This window comes from Rhinolophus sinicus, chromosome 17 (genome assembly GCF_057876585.1).
Source record: "Rhinolophus sinicus isolate RSI-liver-muscle chromosome 17, RSI-T2T, whole genome shotgun sequence".
NCBI lineage: Eukaryota > Metazoa > Chordata > Mammalia > Chiroptera > Rhinolophidae > Rhinolophus > Rhinolophus sinicus.
In genome coordinates this window covers 211,266,357-211,292,099 of record NC_142517.1, presented here as the reverse complement: position 1 = coordinate 211,292,099, position 25,743 = coordinate 211,266,357, and the positions used below count along the sequence as shown (strand labels likewise).

The following is a 25,743-nucleotide window of genomic DNA, read 5'->3' as shown; positions in this document are numbered from 1 at the left end:
CCGTTGACCAAACCTCGGTTTTGCAATCTGTAAAGTGGGCTGGGAATGGAGGTCTGCTGTGGGGCTGGGAAGACAAAGGGACGGCCCGCATGTAAAAGCCCCATGAAGTCTTCCCAGACATCAGGGCACTACAGTTGCCCTTGAGCTCAGACATTTGTCTCTGGACCCGCCTTCTTGAAACCAGCCATGGGAGAGCAGGACGCGCCCGCGCCAGGACACTACTGGACACATGGCAGCCGCAGCCTCAACTCCTCCGGCCCAGGGAGGGGCGGCCTGCGCGCGTGCGCGCCGCGCCGCCCCGCCCCCTCACCGCCCCACCCCGCTCGCGCGCAGAACTCTGGGGCGGCCGGGCCACGCCGCGCGCCGATTGGTGGCGTTCTGGACCCGCCTTCGGTTGATTGACGGCGCTGGGGCCCCGCCATCCCGTCGCTGACGCCACCGCCGGGTGTGGAGCCCGCTGCCGCCGGGTGTGGGGCCCGCCGCTGCTCGCGGGCTGCGCGTCTGCCAACCCCGCCGCCGCCATGGACCTGTTTGGGGACCTGCCGGAGCCTGAGCGCTCGCCGCGTCCGGCTGCAGGTAAGCGGGTGGCCGCCGGGCGGGCGAGGGGAAGGGCGGCGGGCTGACGGCGGCCTGGAGGCCCGCGGCGCCCGGGGCGGGCGGCGGGGAGGAGCGGCAGGGCGAGCGCGGCCTGCGCCGGGCCGGACCCCGGCGTGGGCACCGGGAGCTCTGAGCGCCTCCGCCATTTTCGCTGCGCAGGAAGAAAGGGCTCTCGCTCGGGGCGCGGGGCCGAGGGCAGCGCCCGGCGCCGCGCTCTTTGTGTGCGGCCCACACGTGCCCACCCCGCGGAGCCCCGGGCCGGTCGCCCTCGGAGCCAGCGCCCGGAGTCCCGCCGCCTCCGCGGGCGGGCGGCGTCCGGAGCCGGAGCTGCCCCGCGCGGGCCGCTGCCCTGCAGCTCTCCGGCCTGCGTTTGAAGCGCTTTCCCCTGGAGCAGCGTTATTCCCTGGTGCGCACGTTCGGGGTTCTGTTTGGCTTTGTTTTTACCCCCGAGCTTGAAGTAATCAGCAACTTAATCTTCCGTGGTTCCGAAGCCCAGAGAAGAGGATTGGCCCTCTGTGCTTCGGAGGTTTCTGTTAACCGTGGTTTTCTGTTCTGAGCTGGATCCCAGGGTGTCCCCGTCTCCCCGAAGCCCAGAGCGCCGGGCCGGGGCCGCACGGCTGCGCTGCCCGGCCGAGCTCGGCGTGTGAGCTCCTGGGGGCTGGGGCTCGGGCTCCGTCGGCGCCTGTGCGACCGGTGCCCTTTAGTCCTGTGCCGGGTGCATCACAGTCGCTCCAAGTTTAACGTGGCGCGTCCTCCTCATGTTTTCATATACGAGACATTGGGCTACATGCTGTAGTTTAGGGCCTATTTCCAGACCTAACTTGTTGGCGGAAAACTAGAACACTTTAAAAACAAAGTCTGAAAGTCTGCGGTGGGGCCTGGAATCAGTGTTATTAAATCAGTCGTGTTCCCCCCCACCCCCCGCCGCTCAGCAGGGGCCTGGACCCCGCGGTTTGAGAACTGCTGCTGCAGGGAATACGAAGGTGAATAAGATCCAGCCTTTGCTTTCAAAGAGCTTAATTCTGAGTGCAAATGATCAAAATCGAAACTGGCAAAGTTAAGGACAGTGGGAGCTGCTGAGTGCTGGCGGGAGTGATGTTTGTAGTCCATCCAGGGAGTGGGGAAGGAGGAAGGCGGTGGTGTTGGAACTGGTCCTCTGAACACGAGTATGCTTGTGATTTGCAGGGATTCCCGGCGGCCAGGGAACGATGTGCTGACAGGGGAACGTTTAGTTCTCCAGTTTGCCGGAGCAAACAGTGCAGAGGAGCAGTGTGACTTGGGCCCTAAAGAAGGTGTGGGTCTGCCCCCCACGGGGCCTGGATGCTGACTTGTCCTGTGTGAATGGCCTGGCCAGTCTTTCTAGGCCATTCTTCCCACTAATGGCACCGTGCTCCTCCCCACTGACCGTTTTGATGTACTGAAGCAGCTTAACAACTGGCCCTTGAGCTGAGTGTACTCCACTCGGCCATTTGTTTTCTAGATTGTTCTAGTGCGTAAAAACTCTGGTTTTGTGTATGTAGTCTTTGTTGATGGAGTATAATTTCTATCTGAATATGTTTGGGGCAGAGTCTAGATTCGCAGACGTGCCTGGAAGCATATCCTTTGTGTTTTGTTTTGTTTTTAAAACTCCATCATAACTTTTTACCTGAAATCAACATGGGTCTGTTTAGAGGAAGGCATCTTTAAGATGATTTAAAAAAAAACACCTGACAATTCTTTTTCAAAAAAAATTTTTTTAAATTTTCAATTATAGTTGATATACAATATTATAATACTTTCAGGTGCACAACATAATGATTAGACATTTATATAACTGATGAAGTGATCCCCCAGTAAGTCTAGGTCCCACGTGACACCATACATAGTTATTATTGTTGACTATATATATCCTGGTGAAAAACCTGACAACTCTTAAGTCTTACAAGTGGGCAGTTGGAAGCCTGTTCCCAGATACAGGGTGGGGGGCTGCACGGCGTTTAAACACCCCTTCCCTGGAGGGTGGATTAGTGGGGTACTCCCTGCCTGCAGGAAGGGTCGTGGCACTGTGATGGGCCCTGCTTGGCTGAGTGTATTTTTTAAAATAATTTTAAAAACAAAGAAGGCATGTATGTTTGTAGATGACGTGAAGCTGAGAGGGATAACTACTGAAGTGAGTGACAGAATTGGGATCAAAAGTTCTCTTGACAAGTAGTTAAAAACAAGAAGAGATTTAACGGTTAAAAAATTATTTAATAAGAACAGAATCTGATTTTGTGAAAATACTGATTTTTGAAAAGTGAACCGCCATAGTTTTTCAGAAGAGCTATGGTATTGACTGATAAAATTAAAAATGGGAAAAATGAAAGGGAAAATAAGTTGGCTTTCTAAAGTGGATGGAAAGATGAAGCTAAACTGCACCATTTTGAGCCTCACACCTGACGTGCAGGTGCCACAAATTTTTGACTAATGCAGGAATGTGAATAAAATGCACATTTTATTATTAATGCAGGAATAGCGATAAAAGACCTGGTCATTTTCAGAGTCTCCAAGAAGAGTTGTTCGGGACATGAAATTAGAGGTTTCAAATTCGAACTCTGTCCTTACTAACTACCTTCTGTGGCTGCTCCTGTATCTGTGAAGTGGGGGTCTCACCTCCTGTTAACGTGTGGATTAGAGAAAGCACTGTAGAGCTCAGCGTGGGGTGGGGGGCGGCACATGGTCAGTGCCTGGTTGATGTTAGTGCATAACTTTTAGCTTCAACAGCTATTTAAGGGGCACAGCAGATGCACTCTTCAGTGGGTTTTGTGGGAAACACTTAAGTGTCCAAAGGGAAGATAGGTGAGCCAGCTCAGATCACCAGGTGTATTTTGTTTAGTTCTTTGAATTTTGTTTTAAACATCACATCTTATATTCCTACCTCCAAGCGTTCTAATTTTTTATGGTCTGAAGACAAATGTAGAAAGAATGCATTACAGGCATACGTCGGAGATATTGAGGGTTTGGGTCCAGACCACCGTAATAAAGCAGGAATCTGATAAAGTAAGTCGTAATCTTTTTGCTGGTGGAGTGTCTTGCCTTCGGTTGGTTAAAAAAAAAAAACTCAACATCTGTGAAGCACAGTAAAGTGAGGTGTGCCTGTTCATGTTTTCAGAATTTGTGCTAAATTAAGTTTTTTCATTCCAGCACTTACAGATTTGATTGCTGAATCAAGTTTACACACGTGCATGCATGCGCACACACAGTTGATCCTTGGACAGTGCAGAGGTTAGGGGCGCTGTCTTCCCACACGGTGGAAAATCTGCTGTAACTACATGTGTAACTACAGCGGTGCCCAGCATGCGTGGATTCCCAACTGCAGAGGTGACCTGTTCGAATCAGTTGAAAACTCTCTGTGTAAAAGTGGACCTGCATGGCTCAAACCCAAGTTGTGTGTGTTTGTAGTTTTCCTAAAAGAGGAGGTAACGTTTGTTCACATCAGACAGAAGTGGAACTGCTCAGTTGTATCACTCTCATAAAAGTGCTGACTGGGTGTCTTTAAGATTGACAGCGCTTATTTGGTAATCCAAACAAGTTAAAGGTGTGCTGGTTTAAGGTGGCTTTGCCAGTCGCTAGGTTTCTGTTTTATAGCGTAGTTCTTTCACATACTACGTTGCTACATCAGTACACTTTAAAACTGATGGTCAGCTGTCAAGGACTAAATAAATATTTGCTTGACAGGACATCTTCAAAATATTTCTAAGAAAAATTGGAGATCTAAATATAAAATAAAGGTTATTTTAAGATGTTAGAAAAAACTTAGACTAATTGTAAAACTTCGGAGTTTAGCAAGAACAAACTCAAGTTATAAAAAATTAAAATGGATTTAACTATGTTAAAATTAAAAATTTCTGCAGGACAAAATACCACAAAGGCAAAAGACAATTTGAGAGAAAATATTTGCCATGCATAGCGCTTAAGGTTACTATCTCTAATAAGTGAAAGGCTCATACAGATTAATAAGAAAAAGACAGATAACCCATTAGAAAAATGGTCAAAGGATGTATCCTGACAGGTTATGGAGAAGAAGTGCAAATGACCCATCAATGGAACCAGTCATGAGGAGAGGAGTAGCACGTCACTGGTGTCCCACGCTTTTCACCCGTCAGGTTTCAGAATTGGCAGCATGGTGAGAATGTAGAGAAATGGACATTCTCGTGAAGTGTGTTGGGAGTGGAAGTTACCACGTTTTCGGAACAGTTTTTGGCACCTGTTGAATTTAAACTACTAATACCTTTGACCAGCAGTCTAGCAGATTAAAGATGTGTGTGTAAGGTTGTTTATTGTGGCGTTGTTTGTCATGTAAAAAACTGGAATTGGCCTGCACGCCCATCACTAAGAGAACTGGACAAGTGCTTGGCTCTGCTTCCCATGTGGAATAGTACGCGACTGTTGGAAAGAATAATTAGGCCCCGCAGTGCTGGCCGGGGATGTGCCCTGATGGCCTGCGTGAATAGTGAGACGTGTAGAGGCTTGTGCCCAGCAAACTTCTACCTTTAAAAACCTAAAATGCACGTACAATGTGTGTGTTGTGTGTTACATGCCATTGAGTAGGCTCTGACTCCTGGTGACCCTACGAATGAGTGACGTCCGCAGTGTCCTGTGCTCAAAATGCAAGTGCATGAGCATAAAGGAAAGTGGGACGCGTACGCTCCACTGTTACTGTGATTGGGAAGTGTGGTGGGAGGCGGGGCCGTTTCCTAATGCTAATACCTCTCTGGAGTTTGGGACACATGTATGGAGTTGAAAAGAAAATTCGGTTATCAAAAACAGTTTAGGCAAAATATTTGATCTTTGTATTGTCCATAGCAACCTTTCGCCAACCTGAATGGAATCGGCCCACGGGCACTGTTCTCAGCATAGTGTGTCACTTTCAGCAGACTTAGCTTCAGAATGTAGGTAACTAAAGTCCTGGGTGACATGAACTGTAATGAAAAATTGTCTTCAGCCTTGTTTCGTTATTAGGGTTCTTATATTATGAATTTGGGGGGCCTCTTCCAAAGTTTTGGGTCAAGGTCATACTTTGTGCAATGATAGCAGCCCCAGTACTTTGAATTGCTGTTTAGAATAGGATGTAAGGATCTGGATAATCAGAAGTTCCCCTTAGAGTATCTGTGACCTATGGATTTTTAAAAAAGACCCAGAGGCGAGCTAGCACTGAGTTTGAGCCTTATGTTGAGACAGAAGGTACTCCGGAGATGTTCAGACCTCGAGTTTATCGTCGTGGGGTTGTGCTGGCTTAGTGAGCTGGTCTCCGTGCCGTCCTCCAGTGGCACCTCGTGGGGGTGGGGGGGCTGCAGGGTAGCACCGGGGGGGCTGCAGGGTAGCGCCCTGCCAAGAACTCACTGGGGACCAGGAAGCCAGGGTTTGAATCCCCACTCCTCACTGGCTCTGTCGGGCAGCTGTTTAACTTAAGTGTCTCAGTTTCCTCATCAGTGAGCAACAGTAATAATAATCTACCTCCCAAGGTCAGTATAAGGATTAAATGCATTAAAATTGGGAGAGTACTGGAAGAGAGCCTGGCAGGCAGTGAATGTCAGTGATCATTTTTATTAACAGTTCTCAGTTGTGACAACAAAGGTGTGGTGATCTCATGTGTTTCATTGAAATACCACTCACCGTATTCCAGTGAGGCAAGAGGGGCCATTCCATTCAGCAGGAGGAGGTGAGTGGTTCTCAGAGCATGCTGTTGTGGGGAGTATCCTCCACTGAGTTGTAGTTAAAGGAGAGGAGCCAGCCTAGGCTAAAGCCGGGGCTTCTTGTGAGGCATGCGTGCTGCCTGCGTCCAAGAGGACCCCCCACCCCATTGGACACAGGCAGTGGAGAGACCTGATTTAGAGGGGAGTTCAGTTCAGAAATTAAAATCTGACGAGGCACAGTGGAAGGGTTGCTTGTTCTCCAGGTTGTCCTCCCTGTAATGTCCCCTGTCCCACGATGCCTGGCTCTCTGTCCCCGCTTAAAACCCAGGCATCTTTGAGTGTCAGGAGAATGGGCTTTCTGTCGGTTACACCCAGTGCAGTGTGGGTTTCCCTTGGAAGCGGCCTGCTAGGATATTTGGGGTTCTTGCAGGAGGATTACTGCAGTGAGGAAATGGTTCTCCTAAGTGCCTTTGAAGGTCCTCCTAATGCTCCTTCTTGAATACTTGCCAGACAGTCCTTATGTCGCTGGTGAGAAAAAGGAAAGTACTGGCAACGGTAATACTTAATTTGTTTAGGGTAATCCCGAGGGAGAAGAAGATGATTTAGTGGAGTCGTCATTTTCCATTTGCATTGGGGCTATAAAGCAGAAGAGTTACTTTTTGCTAAATCAGGAATTTATTTGGGTATTAAGGTAGTACTTCTGACCTAAAGACTCCTGAAGACATTTCCTTCCTTGGAGTTTATAAATTTTAATTAAAATTTTTTGTTTTTAAAAGAGTACAGTTGCCACCCAGTTTATTCCTACATAGAGGCAAAAGGTGCTATGGATGAATTGGGTTTTAAATGAGTGCATTTCTGTGCTTGAACTCAGAGAAACAAGTGACAGAACAAGGTCTGTTTAGTCGAGTGTTGAGCTTACAGGGTGTGACCTTGTACCTTCAGCATCTTCAGCCCTTTGTGTTGTCGCTCGCCCCACTCCCACCCCCGCCCACGTTCCTGTGTGCCCTCTCCTATGTTTAATAGCTTAAATAGAAATTGGGGGGAAAGCTGGGGAATAAGGGATTGTGGTTAAATGTTACGTGGAGAGGGATAACAGAGTAAAACATTTAAGACAAGTATTTTGTTGTGTAAGCCTTCAGGTTTTTAGATAAAAATTTCTCTGGCATTCTCCTGAGTTGGTCTTGGAGTAGCTCAAATTCCTCGCCATATTTTCTCTGTAGACACTTTCTGAGTCTGTGACAGTGCTAGGGGCGCCACGTAAGACAGGTTTGCGTCCTTCAGCCTCTCATCTCTGTGCTCGTTGGTTTCCCATTCTACTTGGTGGTTAATTCGGAATGTTACGGAAATGGGATTTTGTATTCTTGCTCTAGAATCGTTTTTTTTCTTCTCAGGATTCACTTTTGAAAGAAACATTTTTGAATGTTTGTTGCTTTCAATACTGAAATTACCAAGAAAAACAATTGTTTTTCTCAAATTACCCAGTGTCCCCTAAAATGCTTGTTGGGTCATCTTTCACTATTATGTTGACTGGAACTGTTGGAAACAAACATCCATATTAAATAGCTGTCAAGAAGATATTTTTAAAAATAAATTTTGTCCAATAGGGAGGAGAAACTGTTGCTGTTTAATAGCAACAGTCTCAGACGTCTCCCCCTTTGAAAGTCCCTGGTGGCCGATGACCACACTCTAAGCATGTGTCCATGTCCTAGGGAAAGAAGCCCAGAAAGGACCTCTGCTCTTTGACGACCTGCCTCCAGCCAGCAGTGCTGACTCAGGTACAGTCTCCAGGCTGTCCCAGGTGTGTGTCAACGTGTCATCCTGGGCTTGTAGTTGTCTCAATCTTTTTCCCTTTCCCCCATTTTCAACACACAGATGTTTTAGGTGTTGGACTGTCTTAAGTTTTGAATCCATGGCGTCAGGTAAGGCAGAAAATCCACTAGTCGCTAGTCCTGAGAAACTGCGTAAAGATGTTGAGCAGCTTTCTCTGGTTCGTTTGAGGGTTTATTTTACTAGCTGAAATAGGATTTAACTCTGTAAGGCAGGTTTTGTTTCCTTTCATTGATAGGACTTTAAAATAGGTTCAAGGCCTTATTTACTGCAGTCTGAGTTGCCATTGGATTGACACAAGAGTTTTGAGTTTATTTCAATGACCTGCGTAGGTGTCCTGGTGGGATGGATTCTGAAGCTTAGGCCTCATCCAGGTTTTGTGGGTTCACTAAGTGTTCTGCTGTGTTTCAGGGTCAGGGGGACCTTTGCTTTTTGACGATCTCCCACCAGCCAGCAGTGGTGATTCAGGTAAGTGGAAGGGAAAAAAATCCACTGTGCTAATGGAAATACTATGTATTTTACTCTTACGTGGAATTGATTTAAAGTTTGTAACAGGGTTTAGGGTGACGTTAGATCATAGTACAGAGGAGGTTTATTAGAAGTAAATAGGCGCCATCGGGTGGAAGCAGAAAGATTAGATACTTAAACACTGCATCATTTTTGGGTCACTTTTTTTTTTTAACTTCTTGGGGTTCAGCCTCTTACGACTAAGAATTAAGAGTTCAGTAATTTAACTTGAAATTTTTATTAACTTTTTTTTAAAAAAAATCAGTATCGGTCATTCTGGTTTCCTTGTTATGTTCCCAACAGATCCAAATGTATCCGGCAGGTGTCTGAATATATGAAACACAGTTAAAATATTTTCAGTTCCCTGAACCCATAAATACAGATAAACAGGTCTTCTATGTTATGCTACTTACATTAAAAAGAATTTTGACTTAAAAAAATGAAGTCTGAATGACACTGGTTTAGTGACTGGTACAGACCGTGTGCAGGAATTTTCCAGACCCTCATTAATTATTTTCCAGTCAATTCATAGGTTCTCAAGATTCTGTTTACTGATGTAATTTTATTTTTGTCAAGCCTATTAACATTGGCTTTACCTGTTCTGTCAATGTTTAACTTCTTTTTTTGGCCCAGTTAAGTAGAAGGGAAGGAGCAGATTCCTCTGTGTCGCATGAGGGCTCTAGTATTTCTCTCACTGACAGCTTCTCAGGTGGAATTCCGCGCAGTGAGAGGAAGGTACTGCCATCGGGGCTCAGTGGGGTTGCAGGCTGTCTTTTTTCACATGCGGTTGTCAAATAGAACACTTTCTGCTTTTCAGATAGCTTTTTTGTATTGTTAATGCATTACCATAAAATCATTGGAATTAGTCTAGAAAGTATGGCTTGAATTAATATAGTTCCTATATTTAGAAAAAGTATTACAATCATCTTACATACCCATACCAAAAAATTACAGCATTCTCATGCTCACAGTTTAGCCTAAAACCTTCCCAATAAAGGTAGGACATTTAGTTATAATGAAAGTTAATGTGTGCAGACAGGGCTCTTAACAGATTTAGTAAAAGTAAGAACGACTCAGCATAGCTATGTCTTAGTTGTCCACAGGGCGAAAGACAATAAACTGGGAACAACTGAGATGCCAACACCACCATTAACGAGTTTGATGTTTTTGGACATAGAATCCAGTCTTGCATGCACTATTTTGGATTTCTTGAGAAGACATGTTCTTCTCAAGGAGGCAAGAACCATTTACAAGAATTGACGACATTCTAGGACATAAAGTGAGTCCCAATAAAGAATCAATTTCACGTACAGACCACATTCTCTGGCTAGTGTGATTCAATTAGACATCAGTAACAAAGCTTTAAAAATTTCTCTGTTTTGCAACTTAAAAGAAAGGAAGATTCTTGTACGTACACATTGGGAAAACAGAAGACAGTAAGTGACAGGAGGCTAGTGGCGAGACCATTGGGAGAGTCTATTGGAAACGTCCCTGACATTTTCTCTGTTAATCTGCCTTGTTATGTGGGGCGGCACATGTGTTGTATTAATACTGTTGTGTGAAATAAGAGTCAACTACTTGCAAAAGGACCGATCATAAAAATGCAGGGACATTTTCCTCCTTTTCCCTCAGTACTCGGAAGGAAATGTCTGGCAAAGAGTAGTTGACTAAATGGTCACATGCCTTTACACCTAAGTGCGGAGAATATCAGGGCCACTTAGGACAGCAGCGGCCGTTTGTTGGCTACTCGATGGCACTGTGGTGCCCATCGATTTCAAAACAACCCTGAGATGAACGTGTTCTCCGAGCTATGGGTAACACACTGGGGCTGGAAGGTTAAGGAACGCCTTAGGGACACCCCTCCTCGTGAGTGGCAGAACTGGGACTTGAAACTAGACCTTTCTAACCTCGTCCACACTGCAGGGGCCCTGAGCGCTGACTTGGGGTGCACTTTCACCCCTCACAGCTGGGAATGGCCTCAGCAGCCCTGCTGTGCCTCTCAGGATACATAGAGTTCTTAAAGCCCGACATTGACTTCATTTTCAGCCTTTTTTGGCACTTGTAATTTTTAGAACTTGTTCAGGAAGTGCCACTTGGTGGACTTTGGAAACTTCCCTATTTATAAATAAGAGCACGTGGATGTAAAGCTCACACACCTGTGTGTCTTTTGACCAGAGAAGCCTCTCTTGCAAAGCCTCTCAGGTTGGTGTGAGCAGGGCCTGGACCCTGACTCGTGGCCTCCCCTGGGGGTGCCCAGGCGCCCTGCCGTGGAGGCACGACTGCTGTGCCTGCTCAGCCAGGCCGCACTGGAATGTCCTTTTGTTTTCAAGGGCTGGGACGGCCCCAGTCTGCCTGGGGGTCTTTGTGTAACAGTCTACAGCTGTGTTTCTGTCTGGCTTTCACTTTATTTCCAGGTTCTCTTGACACCTCCATGTCCACAATGGTGAAGAATGAAGGGAAAGGAGCAAAGAGAAAAACCTCTGAAGAAGAGAAGAATGGCAGCGAAGAGCTTGTGGAAAAGAAAGTTTGTAAAGGTTTTAGACAGTTTGAAAACAAATGTATTAGACTTGGTATTTTAAAACCACCCAGAGCAAAACCAAGCTCAGCTTTCTGATAGGCCTTCCTTTTTGTGTCTGTATTTGAGAAGTGGGGAGGGCTCCCTTTCTGCAGACAGGTTTCCGTGTTTAGCTGTGCTTCCTCTCTGCTTTGCGTGGGCATCTTGGACCCTCACCCCACCTTTCGTCACACGGGAAGCCTCCATTTGTTCTGGGGGTTCAGAAGCACCCCTCTTACGGAGGCCGCCTGTTGCCCGCCCGTTTCTCTCCGAGTCCCTGTCTTGTCCCAGCCTGATGATCAGCCCTTAGGGTCAGTGGTGAGCTCAGTGGGCGGCTTCCCGGGAGAGCCCGGCACTGGGAAGGCCATCGGAGTTGGTCGGCAGCTTTGTGACTTGTCATAGTGGGGAAGAAATGAAAAGCATCGAGGAGAAATCGCTGTGGGTGTTCGGGCACTGCACCCGACCCCTTTGTCCTTCGAAGCCATAGAGCGCCCAAGGACGTGTATGAAAGGCCCTTCTTCTCAACTCTGCTGGCCGCAGCTGAGCACGTCACCCCCAGCCTACACTGCTCCGTGCCTGCCAGCAGCAGCCTTTGAGAAGCTCCTTTGTTCCTAACATGGCCCCAGGGGTCAGAAAGTGACCAGGAGCTCGCCCAGCCTGGCCCTTAAACATAAATAGGTTTCTGTGCCCACGGGGACTCCTGTCTCCTTTTCTTCCTCAGTTGTTCAAATTCTTCACTAGCCTCAAGCATGAAATGCATATTTTGTGATGCCCAACAGGGCTCTTGGGATAAACTCTAGTTACTTGCATGTCTCTGAGGTAGAAATTTTCCTGTCTCATAAAATTACTGACAAGACTAGATTTGCACATGATTCCTTCCCCGTTCCAATTCCACTTCTGGGGTGACAGCACGCCCTGTTCTGGTGCTCTCGTTTGTTGCCTTCTTAAACAAGCTGTCCTTCCTGTACGAACTGCTGCCCACTATTCAGCCTTGCAGAGATGGGCCCCACTCAACAGTGGTCTGATTGGGGTTCCAGACTTGCTGTGGGGAGATGCCCTGTGGGGTGTAGCTGTGTGTTTGCTCTGTTAGGACCCTGCTGCGTTCAACCGCCAGAGGTCGCTCTCCTTTGCTCTGGGACTAGGGCTTCCAGAGGGAAGGGCACAGTTTTGTATTGGCTCTGTTCTCTTTTCCTCAGCCTCTTCAGTGATCTTTGGCTTGAAAGGCTACGTGGCCGAGCGGAAAGGCGAGCGGGAGGAGATGCAGGACGCCCATGTGATCCTGAACGACATCACCGAGGAGTGCAGTCCGCCATCGTCCCTCATGTGAGTTCCACGCTCCAGCAAGCCTGGCTGCAGACACGTGTCGGGACCAAAGTCTGACGGGTGTGGGGCTGTGTCCAGTTTGTACGTGTTAGGACTGGCATGTATCACTCGAGCTGCTTGCTCCAAGCTTAGTACTTCTCAGTTGGGAGTGAATCTGCCCCCTCCCCCGACATTTCTGGTTGTCACGATGGAAGGGCGCTGCTGGCATGTGGTGGGGGAGGCCAGGGAGGCTGCCACACCCCACAGCTAACGCGAAGAATTGTCCAGCCCCGAATGTCAGCTGCGCTGAGGTTGAGAAGGCCTGCTCCGTGGGCACTGGCTCCCCACAGTGGGCCTTTGGGGTGTATTACTCCTCACTAGTGTCTGAAGAGCTGGCAGGGACCATTCTGGGCCTGTGACCCAGAAGATAGAGGTGCCAGCCACTGAGTCCAGCAGTGAGTGGCGATCCAGAGAGCAGTACAGGGAGCGAGGGCACAGAAATGGCATCCACAAGAAGAAAAAGGGGGAGAATTTCCTACATCTGTGCAAACTGAAATGAAGCCTTCCGGCTGGGTCTTAGGCGTGGAGAGAAAGCAGCCGGAAGGTAGGACACGGAGGCGGCCATTGCCATGCATTGTGTTCACATGTCTGGTAATGTGTGTGTTGGTAACACATGCCGCCTCATTGCCAGAGTCACACAGTCGCTGCGTTCCATGCGGTTGGTCATTACCACACAGTGCGCTGGAGCCGTTGGTGCCAGTGGCTTTGTCCAGTGGCTGAGGCTTGAGGAGGAGGTGACTGCCCACGTGCACCCATTGGTTGCCAACGTCAGGAGGGTGCAGTGGGGTCGCCCTGCTGCAGGGCGCCAGGGACAGATCCTTTGGGGTGGACTTAACTGGGAGCACTGAACCCACCTGGCAGAGAGCGTGCTGTCAGCTCACAGTTCTGACGTCCGCACCACGTGACGTTTCTTTTCTGAAGCTCATGATGTCCCAAACTGAAAAGCAATTCAAAAAATGTTAGGAAAAAGAGCAGCTCTACAGAATAAAGGTCGTTTCTCCCAGGCATTTTGTTTTGTTTTCTTGAAGCAGTTTATTACTTACTGCTATTTATGTCATGTATGTGAGTTTTCGGGCAAAACTTGGAATGGAATGGGAATAAACGTGGGAAGACAGTCTTTAAGAATGGACACCCGTCAGGGTTTGAGGAACCGTTCTGGAACTACCCCCGTTCTTACAGATATTCTGACTGTCTGGGATCAGTAATTGTTTACCTGTGTCTAGTGTTTAAAACTAAATCGGTTTAAATAGGAAAAAGTTCTGAATTTTAGTTTCATCTTCAGTGAGAAATTAGAGTAAATAGATCTTGATTTTTGAAACAAGTCTGAGTGATTAACTTTTCATTTGAAAGTACCATGAAAGTCACTTAAATGTTTCTCTCAATGTTACCTACCACCTTTTTTTCCATTCGTAACAGTGTGACTGGTGTCTTACCGCGGGACTTGCTGTGTCTTGTTGATAAGATTTGAAAGCTTTAACGGAAAGGAGCGATGTTTGCTGTGAGCATCCCATTGACTCTGATTTCATTCTTCTAGTACTCGCGTTTCGTATTTTGCTGTTTTTGATGGACACGGAGGAATCCGAGCCTCAAAATTTGCTGCGCAGAATTTGCATCAGAACTTAATCAGGAAATTTCCTAAAGGTGAGGCTGAGAACTGAATCGGCTTGTGTTCATTCAATGTTTGCTGTTTGTGTGAGTCGGTGAGGAAGGTCATTTTGGCTTTAGCAGAGAATCGCTGGTGACAGGGATTCAGAGGAGTGGGCCCCGAGGGAAGCAGGTGTAGCGGCCGTGCACGTGTACCCTGTAGCACTTCTCGTGTCTGAGTGATGGGTAGCTCTCAGGAAGGGTCTGGGCGCAAGTGCGTGTCTGGTCTTTACATTTGGGCAACCACTATACCCAGTGCAAGTGGCACTGTGTCCTAGGCGAGGACATAGGTGGCCTGTGGTCCTAGTGAACATAGTGACAGTGGGAGGAGGGAACCTCCCCTCCTGGGCATTTGTTTCCTGTTCCTCTGTAACAGGAGATGTCATCAGTGTGGAGAAAACCGTGAAGAGATGCCTTTTGGACACTTTCAAGCACACTGATGAAGAGTTCCTTAAACAAGCTTCCAGCCAGTGAGTACAGCCGCGGGAAGATGTGAGTGCAGTGTGTGTGTTTCCTACACGTGCTTCAGGCCTTCTGATTTGGTTTCCTACTCATGCTCACTGCGAAGTACTTAGCTCCAAGTAAGCTCTTGTACCGCTGCCTGAGTCTGAAGCGGAACGAAAGCAGGTGTCAAGGAAGTTGGCCCTTGTTAAAGTATAAGACACGTGCCCGTTCAGCCCTGGAAAGTAGCCTCAGTGCCGGCGTGGTGGTGCTGATTGTGTCTCTCATGTCTCTCCCCGTAGGAAGCCTGCCTGGAAAGATGGGTCCACTGCCACGTGTGTCCTGGCTGTAGACAACATTCTTTATATTGCCAACCTCGGAGATAGTCGGGTATGTGGCCCCAGAGCCACCCACTGAGATACCAGCATGTCGTGCGGGGAAGTCCGTGGCAAGCGCTTGCTCAGTAGTATAAAATGACGGTGGCGGGTTGGAACCGCCACCCCTTTCAGACTGAAACCTGCTCTTTTGTCTTCGTTTGCTTTGCTTTCTCTTGCGTGTGCATTACCTGGGTGGTACTGTGTGTGCAGGTAACTGAAATATGCTTGAACTGCCGCTCTCTGACCTCGGGCAGCATGAACGAAAAGTATTTCCGAATCCCTGCCTCTCAGAATCATGTGATTTCAGATGAAGTCAGAAGCTGTAGCCAGCACAGTGCTTGGGTGTGGGCCGTTCATGTACTGAGCCCAGGCGACGTGGCTGAAGGAGAAAACCCAATCATTTCCCACTAGTGACAGCCTGGTCGCAGTCACTGTGGTGGGAAATGACCCTCACAAGGCTGGCTTCAGCCCCTCCCCCTGTATCAGTGCCATGGCCGCTTTCCGGGCAGCCTTGTGTCCCTTCAGTGGCCACGGTGATGAGGTGACCCTCCCTGCTCTTGGGCAGCAGCTTTAGACCGGGAGACAGCTGTCCCCTCAGCTCTCATGGCCTTTTCTGTGTATTTACAGAGGAAATGAACACTGGGGACGCAGCGGTGAGTGTCACAGGTGACCGTCCCCGCCTGATAGGGTTGATATTCTGGTGGTTGTACCGTAGGCTGTCTCTAGTACGGATGAGTTTAGACCGAATAACTTGAAAAACAGCATGAGTAAAATTGGGCAAACAAAAGGACTTGCAGTCAGTCGGGCTCAGATTTGAGCCCTGGCGCTGTATGCCATCAGGCGTGATGCTTACCCTCTGGGCCTCGGCTTCCTCTGTCAGCTGCGGGTTTAGCCAGACGTTACTGCACGGTAACCGTGGTGGGGACACACGGGGACGCGCTTGTCAGCATGCCAAACTCGGCCTCATCTTAGGCTTATTGAGTGGGGACTTGGCCCCAGGGCCTTTGATAGTCGTTAGGTGGCTCCCTTTCATGTCACCATGAGAAGACATGGCCATGGGAGGCTGAGCCCGGCTGTGGTCATCCAGCAGCGTGTACCCGAGCTGAGACCCTCACTGGGGCCTCTCCCCGACTGGTGTCTTTGTGACACTTGGCTGCGACTTTGAACTCGAGTTTGTCCGCGGGAGTCTGAGTCTGAAATTCTTTGTCACCCCTTCCCTTGGACTGCTAACCCAGGGCGCTTGTTCCCCGAATTTCACCATGTTGTAATGTCCATCTCCCCAGGCAATCCTGTGTCGTTACAATGAGGAGAGTCAAAAACACGCAGCCTTAAGCCTCAGTAAGGAGCATAATCCAACCCAGTACGAAGAACGAATGAGAATACAGAAGGCTGGAGGGAACGTCAGGTAACCAACCGGGCGCTGCCGGGACCCGGGGAGGCGGGCTGTCCACTGTGAAAGCGGAGGGCAGCCCTCTGAGGGTAGCACTTTCCAGGTGCAGCCGTGAGTGCAGTGAAACTGAGGTCTGGCCCAGTGAAGTAGGTGAATGGAGCTTGTAGGATTTCACGTATGTCTTGTGGGAGCGAACAGTGTGGACATGAAACATGCCTCCCTCAATTTGCGGAAGGAGGAGACTGGCCTCAGATAGCAGTTCATCAGGTGCAACATTTCTGTGTGCCTAGGAGCTATCATAAATACTAGCATTTGTCCCACCGAGGAAGCTAGTTTTCGGCGAATTCTCCGGAGAGAACATCTAAAGTGGTTCAGACGGTAAATGTTTGTTGGCTGACCCTGTCTGGGCTCCCGGGGGAGTAGTCCTCTGGCACGGGGGCCGCTGGGGCCTGGCTCCGCCTGCGGCACTTCCATCGGCCTCAGTGTTTGAGGACTGTGTGCCTGTCCTGAGCCATCGCTTGCCCTGTGTCCACAGTAGGAAAGGAGAGTCACTTCTCCACTGTAGGGTCCCACCCCAGGGACATGGCATTGTGGGTGTGACCAGAAGTGTGTTCTGGTTCATTGTAGTTTGTTGGAGATGAGAGAGAAGTGAGGTTGCAGTCACTTGTCCTTGGATGTGTTGTGTGTCTAGGGAGGTGACGCCCCAGGCCGAACCCACAGCGGTGCGGGACAGCCTGACAGGAGGCAGAACTGGCCCGTTTCCTCAGACTGCTGGGTCAGGGAAGGTGACTTGAGTGGGGGTTGCCACCACGTATGTGAGCACCGAGGGGCTCGCAGGCCTGGTGTCAGACCCTGGCCGGTGCCGTGGACCCGATTTCCCCCCAGCGACTGCTGTGGAAGGCAGTGCACTGTCAGCGTGGGAACCATGTTACTGTCGGCATCACCTTCTCTGCCACCCTTACAACTTTGCCTGAACTCCCGGGAAAGACTTTGGACATGGATGGTGCTGGGGCTGAACAATCAGCTAGGTTGCCGTTTCTTCCTGCTTCCTAGTGCCCACTTAGGAAGGGCCGTGCTCAGATGCCTTAGGGACCTTTTGACAATTGGGCCCACGGGGAAGCCCTCACTGCGAAGAAGCGGGGCGGGAAGCTCAGACGTCCTGACCTCGCACTGCGGCCTGGCCAGGCTGCGGCCCCGTCGGCTCCGGCCGAAGGGCGCTGCTTCTCTTCCCCCACCCCTCCCACTTTTCCTAGGAGCCTTTTCTAATGTGCAGAATGAGGGCATTTTTTACAATGAAGGCAAACATTTCAGTATCTTCCTCCTGGATTCAGTAGTTAACGTGGTGCTGTTTTTGCTTTGCGTGTGGGGGTGTGTGTGTATGGCTGAACTATCTAAAGTGTGTGTATGGCTGAACTAACTATTAGTTGCAGATGTAACACCTCAGAAAGTAATTCCTTGCGTTGCATTAGGTTGTCTGGCATCCTGTCTGTGTTCATGTTTCCCTGTTGTCGTCCCCAGAGTGTGTGTGTTGGAAGCCAGGCTCCAGCCACGTCTGTGTTTCCCGTGGACTCATCTTTGAGTGTAGAATGGTCTACACCTCCCTCGGCTTGGGCGGTGCAGTAGTGAGGCCAGCAGCCTGCCCGGCTCACCACCTTGAGTGTCCCTGCCAGCGTTGTCGTGGTGTCACTGAATTTGTTCGCATGCAGTTCCTATGCCCCGGAAGTTAGGTCTAAAGGTTTCTTTAGATAGCTTCAGGGAAACGTTTTTAGCAGAAAGGTTTGCTGAGGGATATTCTATACTTGTAGTCCCTTACGTCAGTAGGTCAGGTCACGTTAGGTGATGCTGAGTCTCAGCCCTGGGTTGCCGTGGTAACTAACATAGAGTCCCCGAGTGAAAGGAGTGAAAGGACAGATTCCGTGTCAGCAGGTGGCCTGGGGAGGTACTTTGGCGCCCTGTCAGCTTTTCGCCTGATGGTGTCAACCCCGCTTAGTGATTTTTGCCTGAATCAGTATGTCACAGGAAGTCTGACTTTCTGCTTCTGGGACTCCTGCCGCAGGTCTGAGCAGGCATTGTGTGTACAGAGAAAGGCTGGCCTTGCTCGTATGGGAGTGAGCTGGTGTCTTCGCAGAAAGCAGGGTAATGGGCAGTTCTTTCCTTACCAGTCTGCAGCATCAGGTAGCCAGCCGTCTGCCGTGGGGGAAATCCGCGTTCGTTCCCGTCCTCTGCTTCTCCCTCTCCGTGCCCCGCCGCCCACCCTGCCGTGCCCATGCCCTGGGAGTCACTGCCGCTGGGCTTTCTGCACACTGTGCGAGCCTAGGCCGAGCAGTACCCCTGCGCGGCCAGGGACGGGAGCGCCTTCCAGACTCCAGGGCCTCAGGCAGCTGCAGTCATTTGAAACCCAGCTCCATGTGCTGGGGGCGCTGCTTTCAGCTGTGGGCTCACTACTCTAAGCCTGGTCCAGGCCAGAGCTGGGAAAGGGAGCTTCGAGCGCTCTTTCTTACTCATTTAATAGTTGTCATGCAGGGAGGCCTGTGGGGTCTCTGGTCCCGCTCCCCATACAAGAACGCAGGATATGGTGAGGCCAAAAAGGAACACCCACGGAGCCATAAGTAGGGGAGTCATACCACTATATTCTCTCTGGCGGCACTATACTCTCACTGGAGGCTGGATCCACACTGTCCGCAAACCGCCATCCACGCTTGCCAGCCCAGCTGCCATCTTCTTGCTAGCCCCCATTTGCTGCTAGCGTAGCCACAGCAGTTATATTAGTGGCCAATGGCTCACTGGCTACAGCTGACGGCCAACTAGCCACAGCTGATGGCCATGCAATCACAGTTGACCATTTACTACCTGAGCCAGCACCTTTCTATGTGAGGCCGAGAGCCTGGAAACTACTTTCTGGGGCTCTGCCCCCACAATAGTTCAGGCCTTTCTCTTCATTTCTTGGTCTCAGTAGTTGTAGCTCTTTTCTTTTCTGCTGAAAATCTTGATTCCTAATAACAGTATATTTATTTGCAGAGTTGCTTTAAAATCATAGACTTGGCATTATCACTGTTGATGAAGTTTGAGTTCCTTTAGTTCTCTTGTCCTTACACTGGTCGTCACGAAGGACGTGCAGGGTGCTGTGTGCAAACGTGGAACAATTACTTTCACTGCCTGTGTTACCACCTGGGTTGTTACGATCATTGGTTTTCATTAGTTTTAGATTTTTAGGGCTTTTTCCCCTTGATTATAAGTCATTTACATGGTGAAATTGGAACCCGTGTGCACTGTTGGTGGGCATGTAAAATGGTGCAACTGCTGTGGAAAACAGTGGCAGTTCCTCCAAAATCAAATACAAAATTACCATGTGCTCCTGCTTCTGGGTACAGAGAATGGAAGGCCAGGATTGCAGAGGTGCGGCACACGCGTGTTCACGGCGGCACTGACACCGGCCAGAGGAGCGGGCAGCGCGAGTGCCGTCCCTCAGTGGTCCGTCCGCAGAGTTCTGCTCCGCCTCAGGAAGGAAGGGATTCTGTCACGCCACACCGCGCATGAAGCGTGACACCCTCTCAGTGAGATAAGACGGCCACAAAAGGACACACACCGGGATCCACTCATACCAGGGCCGTAGCGTGGCCAGTTCATCGCAGAGGCAGTGGAGTGGGGGCTGTCAGGAGGGGGTGAGTGTTTAGTGGATGGCGGTCACGGTCGCGGAGTGAGCGTACCTAGTGCTGCTGTCCTGGACATTTAAAATAGTTAAAATGGTAAATGTTATGTTATGTATACTTTTACCACAGTTTGAAAAATGAAAACCCACGTTTACATGGTTAAATAGCTGAATAAAATAAAAAGGCATATGTAGAGATACCATGTTTCCATCTCTGTCCCCTTCACCCTTATTTCCTGATTCTTTCTAGTGCTTCTTACCAAATAAGCAAATCGGTGTGCTTATTCTTACTTAGCCTGCTCTCCTACACCGAAGGCAGACTACTGTATGCAGCAATGCCTCAGCTTTCTCCTGTGAGTTCCTCTGAGCAGGTGAAGACAGTTTCCGTTTTATTTTACAAGGAAGGCAGCTGAGCAGGTGAGGCCAGCTTACACATGTAGCGCTGAGTTTTACGTGGGCAGTGCTATGTGTCTGGGACCTGGACAAGTTCAGGCTCTGGTGTGGAAAAGGAACCGTTCTGGATGGCACCTTGAGTCTTCTCTGTAGCACCCAGTATCCGGAGATCCTGGACTTGGGTGTCTGCCGTCTAACACCTCCCAGGCTTAGCTTTGTAAACAGGTCATGACAGAGCATGCCCCTGCTTTTGCTCACGTGCTGGAGGAGCTGAAGTCAGAGCAGCCAGCTCGGCCATCTCAGCGTCTCTCGCTCTGATTGTGAAGTAAGAACTAACAGAAAGTGCCAGCGGAAATAGTGAAGATAGGGCACTCTGTTGAATGGCCTGCCCACCAATAGGAAAGGGTTCTCTGGTTGATGGGCAGGTGGAGAGGGGGTGGGAACTAAAGCAGTGTGAAGCCAGCCTTGCACATGCTAAAGGACAGGTGGTCCCCAGGCTTGCTGGGTTGGGATTTACAGCGCCTCCCTCATCAGCACGGTGGTCTTGGGGGGACTTTGAGGGTACCAAAGGAGAATGAATTCTCAGCAGGTTGTTGGGGCACAGCCTGCTGCAAAACTTGTAGTGTCCAGAGTGGTGTGGCTTCAGGAGGCTTCCTGTGTATGGAGTACGTGGTAGAGTCCCATTGAGGAGGGTGACGCAGGCTGGAAGCCTAGAGCCCACGCACCCGCTGTGGCTGTTTCCTGCGCGGCCTGGTCAGGAGCGTCCTCTTGAACTTGAACTGCACACGAAGGGCCGTGGGTGGCTTTGTGCTCCGCGGATGTGCGGTCTTCGAGTTGGCGCTCTGATCGGCCTTCGCTGAGCTGGCTGGCGTTTGCACACGCACGTCCTGTGCAGGCTATTGTACTAGGAGCAGGCAGAGTGCCAGGCCAGTTTGCTGTGTCGTTTTCTGAAATCTGAGTGACTGCCTGGGTCCATGATTCTGTCCGTTGTTGCTGTGTCCTGTCACTAGTTGTTGAGTGAGTGCGAGATTTCCACAGTGTGGGACTTTGCTCAGTAAACACGAGTGAAAATGGCAGCTCCTGGGGGGGGGTGTATACGTGGAATTGTTCCACGTTTCCTGTCCTCAGCTGTGCTGTACCCAGAGTTGCTGGTAGTGTGGGCCTTCTGGGCCTTGTCACTGCACTGTCTCCATAACACAGGGTGCATTTATGACACACCAGGTACCTGGTCACTGGAGATGCACTTTGTTGGTTTCTCCTGGTACTTGTTCTTTGAGCTGCTTCCTAAATGGTGCTCATAGGGCAGAGCCCCACACCCCCTCCGGTGTTCAGCTCTGCTCCTGTGTGCGCCTCGGCCACTCTCGCTGTTCATTCTAACAGTTGCACTGGAGAGGAGTGCTCGGCTTTTCACAGATGCCAGCACACATCTTCATCGCTCATTCCTCAGCTGTTCCATCAGGAGGGTCACTGTGGGCACAGTGCAGGGCCAGAGGAATTCTGGTGCCCAGGCCCAGGCAAGGAACTTCCGCTGCGGGCGGGCACTGTGCCGCAGCATCTCCAGAGCTGCTTGCGCCATCCTTTGGGAGCCCCAAGTGGTGCTAAACCTCCAGGCGCAGCTTTGGTGTCACACCTTGTCCAGTGTGGCTTCTTCATCGGTTGTACAGACGAGGGTCTGAGGGCCTGGGAGGTGGCATCTGCCGAGGTTGCTCGATGAGAACGCCCCCTCTGAATAGTTCTCGGGGGCGACGAGCCACAGTGTTTCCCTGCTGAAAGAACTGTCTCACCGCGTTTCATTTACAGGCCACCCCCCATCTCTGTACCCCACCTAAAAACAGAACGGGCAAAAGTGTCATGCTGTGCAGACTGCTACCGATGGTATTTAATGACATCTTACCCGTGACCGCTGGAGAGAAGAGGTGCTTAGGACCTGGCAGTGGTCACTTCCTGGTATCTTCCCAGTCGAATTAGATTGAAATGCGAAATAGCCCTCTGTTCCCCGTTCTTAACCTGGCTGCCTGCGCAAGTCGCCAGAGGAGCTTTGAGCTAAAAAACACACAACAGAAAACAAAGCAGGCCCCCAGCCAGTGTGCTTCCAGGCAAGTCCATCTGGACGGTGGGCAAATCTACAGGTTAGGCCTGTGCCGCCTCCTAAGCGGCCTCCAGACGAGGCGCTGTTCCCGCGTGTGTGCTGCTGGGCCAGGGGCCGGGGGTGTTCATGTTCATGACCTAGACCAGGAGGGCTGAGCGCCCTTTTCTGTGTGTGGTCGGTCAGGGCTGTCAGTGCTGCTCAGTAATGCAAGTTCTGCGGCTGCGCGTCTCTGTTCAGCTCAGGTGGTAAGGACTGTGGCCCCAGGACGGGCAGGCCAACAGAGTCTGAATGTGTCCCCTCATTTCAGGGATGGGCGTGTCCTGGGTGTCCTGGAGGTGTCCCGCTCCATTGGGGACGGGCAGTACAAGCGCTGTGGGGTCACATCCGTGCCAGACATCAGACGCTGCCAGCTGACCCCCAATGACAGGTAAAGGTGCCCACCAGAGGCACGGGTGTGCACACTGTGGTCGTGTCCCTCTCCTCACTCTGTCAGCTCGTGGAAGGAGCCGTGTCTCAGGTACTGTGCCAGGCCCTGGGGGTGCTGAGAGAGAGAAGATGGTTCTGCTCCGGTGGGCTCCACAGGCTGGCAGGGAGCACACGAGCGAATGGCTGCCTCCAGTCCATTGTGTCTCGGGGGGGCTCGCTGGCCACGCTGCAGTGGGGCAGGGGTGGCCCAGTGCTGCAGGTGAGGCGCCCTGCCTCGTCTCACCCTGCCCAGCCTCTCCCCGTTCTCCACGCCTGCCCTCACCGTGCCTCCTCCTCGCCAACCCGAGGGCCTTGGGACATGTTTCCCCCAGACCCGGCCCCTGTCGTTTGTGCTGCGCGAGCTCCGTCCACTCTGGGTTGTAGTCATGGGTTTGAGCGATCAGTTGCTCAGGGTCTGTCACCTCACTGGAGGGGGCAGGAGCCTCCTCGGACTCGTGCCTGCTGGTCCCAAGCAGACAACGTGCTCGGTAAATACTTAGTGACTAATGTCCCGTCCAAAGAGGAAAGCCGAGACCTGGGTGTCACAGTGAGAAAAGAAAGGTGATGAAGCCGAGGGCAGTATTCCCAGCAGAGCGGGGACCTTCTCGTCTGCGCCACACTGTTCCGAAGACTCCTTGGCATGTGCGGAGGGCGGGCTTTTCAGACAGAGAGTGGACAGATATCCTCCCGGGGCTTCCCACTCACGTCACACGTGGCCTTCGTGTGGGGGGCGAGTGTTCAGGGACATCCCATGTAGGTCTGCATCCCCAGCTTTGTGTCTTTGGGAAATGTCCCACGGCACGTGGTGACGGAAATTCAGTGTATAGTACTTACCGTAATACCTCATGTTTTCATTCGGTGCCTTCCTGGTTTCTCTAAGAGCATCACCTCATGTTTGAATTAATCCGTTCTTATATTGGCGAGCAGAAGGGAGGCCCAGTTTTCATGCATAATACCCACCTACCGTTGTTCTTAAGTAGTTTTAATCTTGGTCTCGTAGAAGTTAAATTGGTTTTTAAAATTCTTAGCCTTTGAGTAACTGGACAAGTGTTTATTTTACCTCTCATATAAAGTTGACCGTTAAAACCCATTTATATTTCCTGTAGGTTTATTTTGCTGGCCTGTGACGGCCTCTTCAAGGTCTTCACCCCAGAAGAAGCTGTGAACTTCATCTTGTCCTGCCTTGAGGTAAGATTGTCCCAGCTGCACCTTAGGTTTTAGGGAAGTCCTGAGACACCCCGTCCCTCCCCGTTGCTGGCGGGCAGCCCTGTGTGGTATCAGCAGCAGCTCTGCCCGCCCGCCTGCCCTGATGGACACGGGAGCACGTCTTCCTCGTGGGGATGCTGTGTCAGGAGGGTGACCGGCGCAGGGCCCCCCACTCACCAGCCTGCCTGTCCGGCAGGATGAGAAGATCCAGAGCCGGGAAGGGAAGCCCGCCATCGATGTGCGCTACGAAGCGGCCTGCAACAGGCTGGCCAGCAAGGCGGTGCAGCGGGGCTCGGCCGACAACGTCACGGTCATGGTGGTGCGGATTGGGCTGTGAGGGCGCCCGGCCCAGCACGCACGGCGGTGCTGGCGACTGCAGGCGTTGATTTGTGTGTGCGCATTGTGTTCCGTGTACTCCCGTGGGACTCCTGTGCTTGTAAATAAAGGTTCCTTTTTTTTTCTAGTCTTTTGAGTTACTACATTTTGAGCAACTCTAGATTGACCCTTTGGAGGTTCTGTTTGGTTTTGAATATGCTCTGGGTCTTCGTGTTAAAACCATTGCAGGCACCTTGGAGGATCAGCTTGTAATAATGAAGCACAACTGCTTGTTGGGCACTGTTTCGTACGGGGCGTGATCAGAAACTGCCGTGAATGTTTAAATTAAAAAAAAATGATTACAGTAAAAGACACGTTGCCATTAATCCCCCTCAAAACACTCCCCCTCGCTTCGAACACACTTATCCCATCATTCTGGCCACTTTCTGAAGCAGTTCTGGAAGTCCTCTTTCGTGAGTGTCTTTACTTCATCCTCCATCATGTTCCGTGTCACACATCGCTTCTGGTATATGGCAATTTCTGTCAAATAAAAGCACTGCAGTGTGTCCTCATCCACCTTATCAGATCTGGCACCTGCGACCTAAGGCTCTTCCCAAAGTCAAAATGACTCAGGACATTGAGGCAGCCATGACAGCGCAACCAAAGACACTCACGAAAGAGGACTTCCAGAACTGCTTCAGAAAGTGGCCAGAACGATGGGATGTGTTCGAAGTGAGGGAGAGTATTTTGAGGGGGATTAATGGCAATGTGTCTTTTATGGTAATACATTTTTTTAAATTGAAACATTCACTGGTTTTTTATCACACCTTGTAGTTTTGGGGCACTTTGTGTTCCGTCACCCTCATGATGGCCCTTTATAGTGAGGAAATTGAGGTGATGACAGCCTCAGGCAGGCTAGGTCCTGACCACAGGCTGTGGGAGCCCTCTGGCTTCTCTCTGCTTTCCGTATAAAAAGCTCACAAAACGTTTTGTAGCTCATCTGGCCTTAGCCAGGAGAGTAGACAGACCACGAGGTCATGTCCTGTGGAACAGGTGCCCCGACAGGCCCTCGGAAGCAGCACGGAGTTGTTTCTGGCTCCGTTGGTAACATGCAGTCTGGACGGAGGGCTGAGTGCAGCTGGGTGGCTCCCCCCAGGCCCCCGGTGTACAATGTGCACTGTCCCGGTGTGGGCAGCCAGGCTGCTGTTGGTGTGGCCTGGAGCCCACCTACCGCTTAGGAATGTTCTGCTGGCTCTGCTGGGCTGAGGTTGGT

At 50.6% G+C, this 25,743-nt stretch overlaps 1 protein-coding gene across 4 annotated transcripts; it reads left to right on the top strand.

Annotated features, from left to right (window-relative positions):
• Positions 1–417: 417 nt before the first annotated feature.
• On the top strand, positions 418–24,618 carry ILKAP (ILK associated serine/threonine phosphatase). Of its 4 annotated transcripts, none has more exons than XM_019740915.3 (12): positions 418–576; positions 7,961–8,026; positions 8,490–8,546; positions 11,000–11,119; positions 12,336–12,462; positions 14,036–14,142; positions 14,522–14,615; positions 14,889–14,976; positions 16,247–16,368; positions 22,792–22,911; positions 24,056–24,137; positions 24,352–24,618. In XM_019740915.3, exons 1-12 carry the CDS (start codon positions 522–524, stop codon positions 24,490–24,492), a joined length of 1,179 nt encoding a protein of 392 aa, XP_019596474.2. In that variant the 5' UTR covers positions 418–521; the 3' UTR covers positions 24,493–24,618. The 4 variants fall into 4 exon arrangements, with proteins under 4 accessions (XP_019596474.2, XP_088650635.1, XP_074171997.1 ...); XM_088794509.1 differs by having other exon boundaries at positions 7,961–8,170; XM_074315896.2 differs by lacking the exon at positions 7,961–8,026.
• Positions 24,619–25,743: the final 1,125 nt, after the last annotated feature.

Coding starts and splice junctions, on each gene's coding strand:
- ILKAP (XM_088794509.1), top strand. CDS start 522: ATGGACCTGTTTGGGGACCTGCCGGAGCCTGAGCGCTCGCCGCGTCCG. Junction 16,369..22,791: donor AAGGCTGGAGGGAACGTCAG/GTAACCAACCGG, acceptor CCCTCATTTCAG/GGATGGGCGTGTCCTGGGTG. Junction 24,138..24,351: donor TCATCTTGTCCTGCCTTGAG/GTAAGATTGTCC, acceptor CCTGTCCGGCAG/GATGAGAAGATCCAGAGCCG.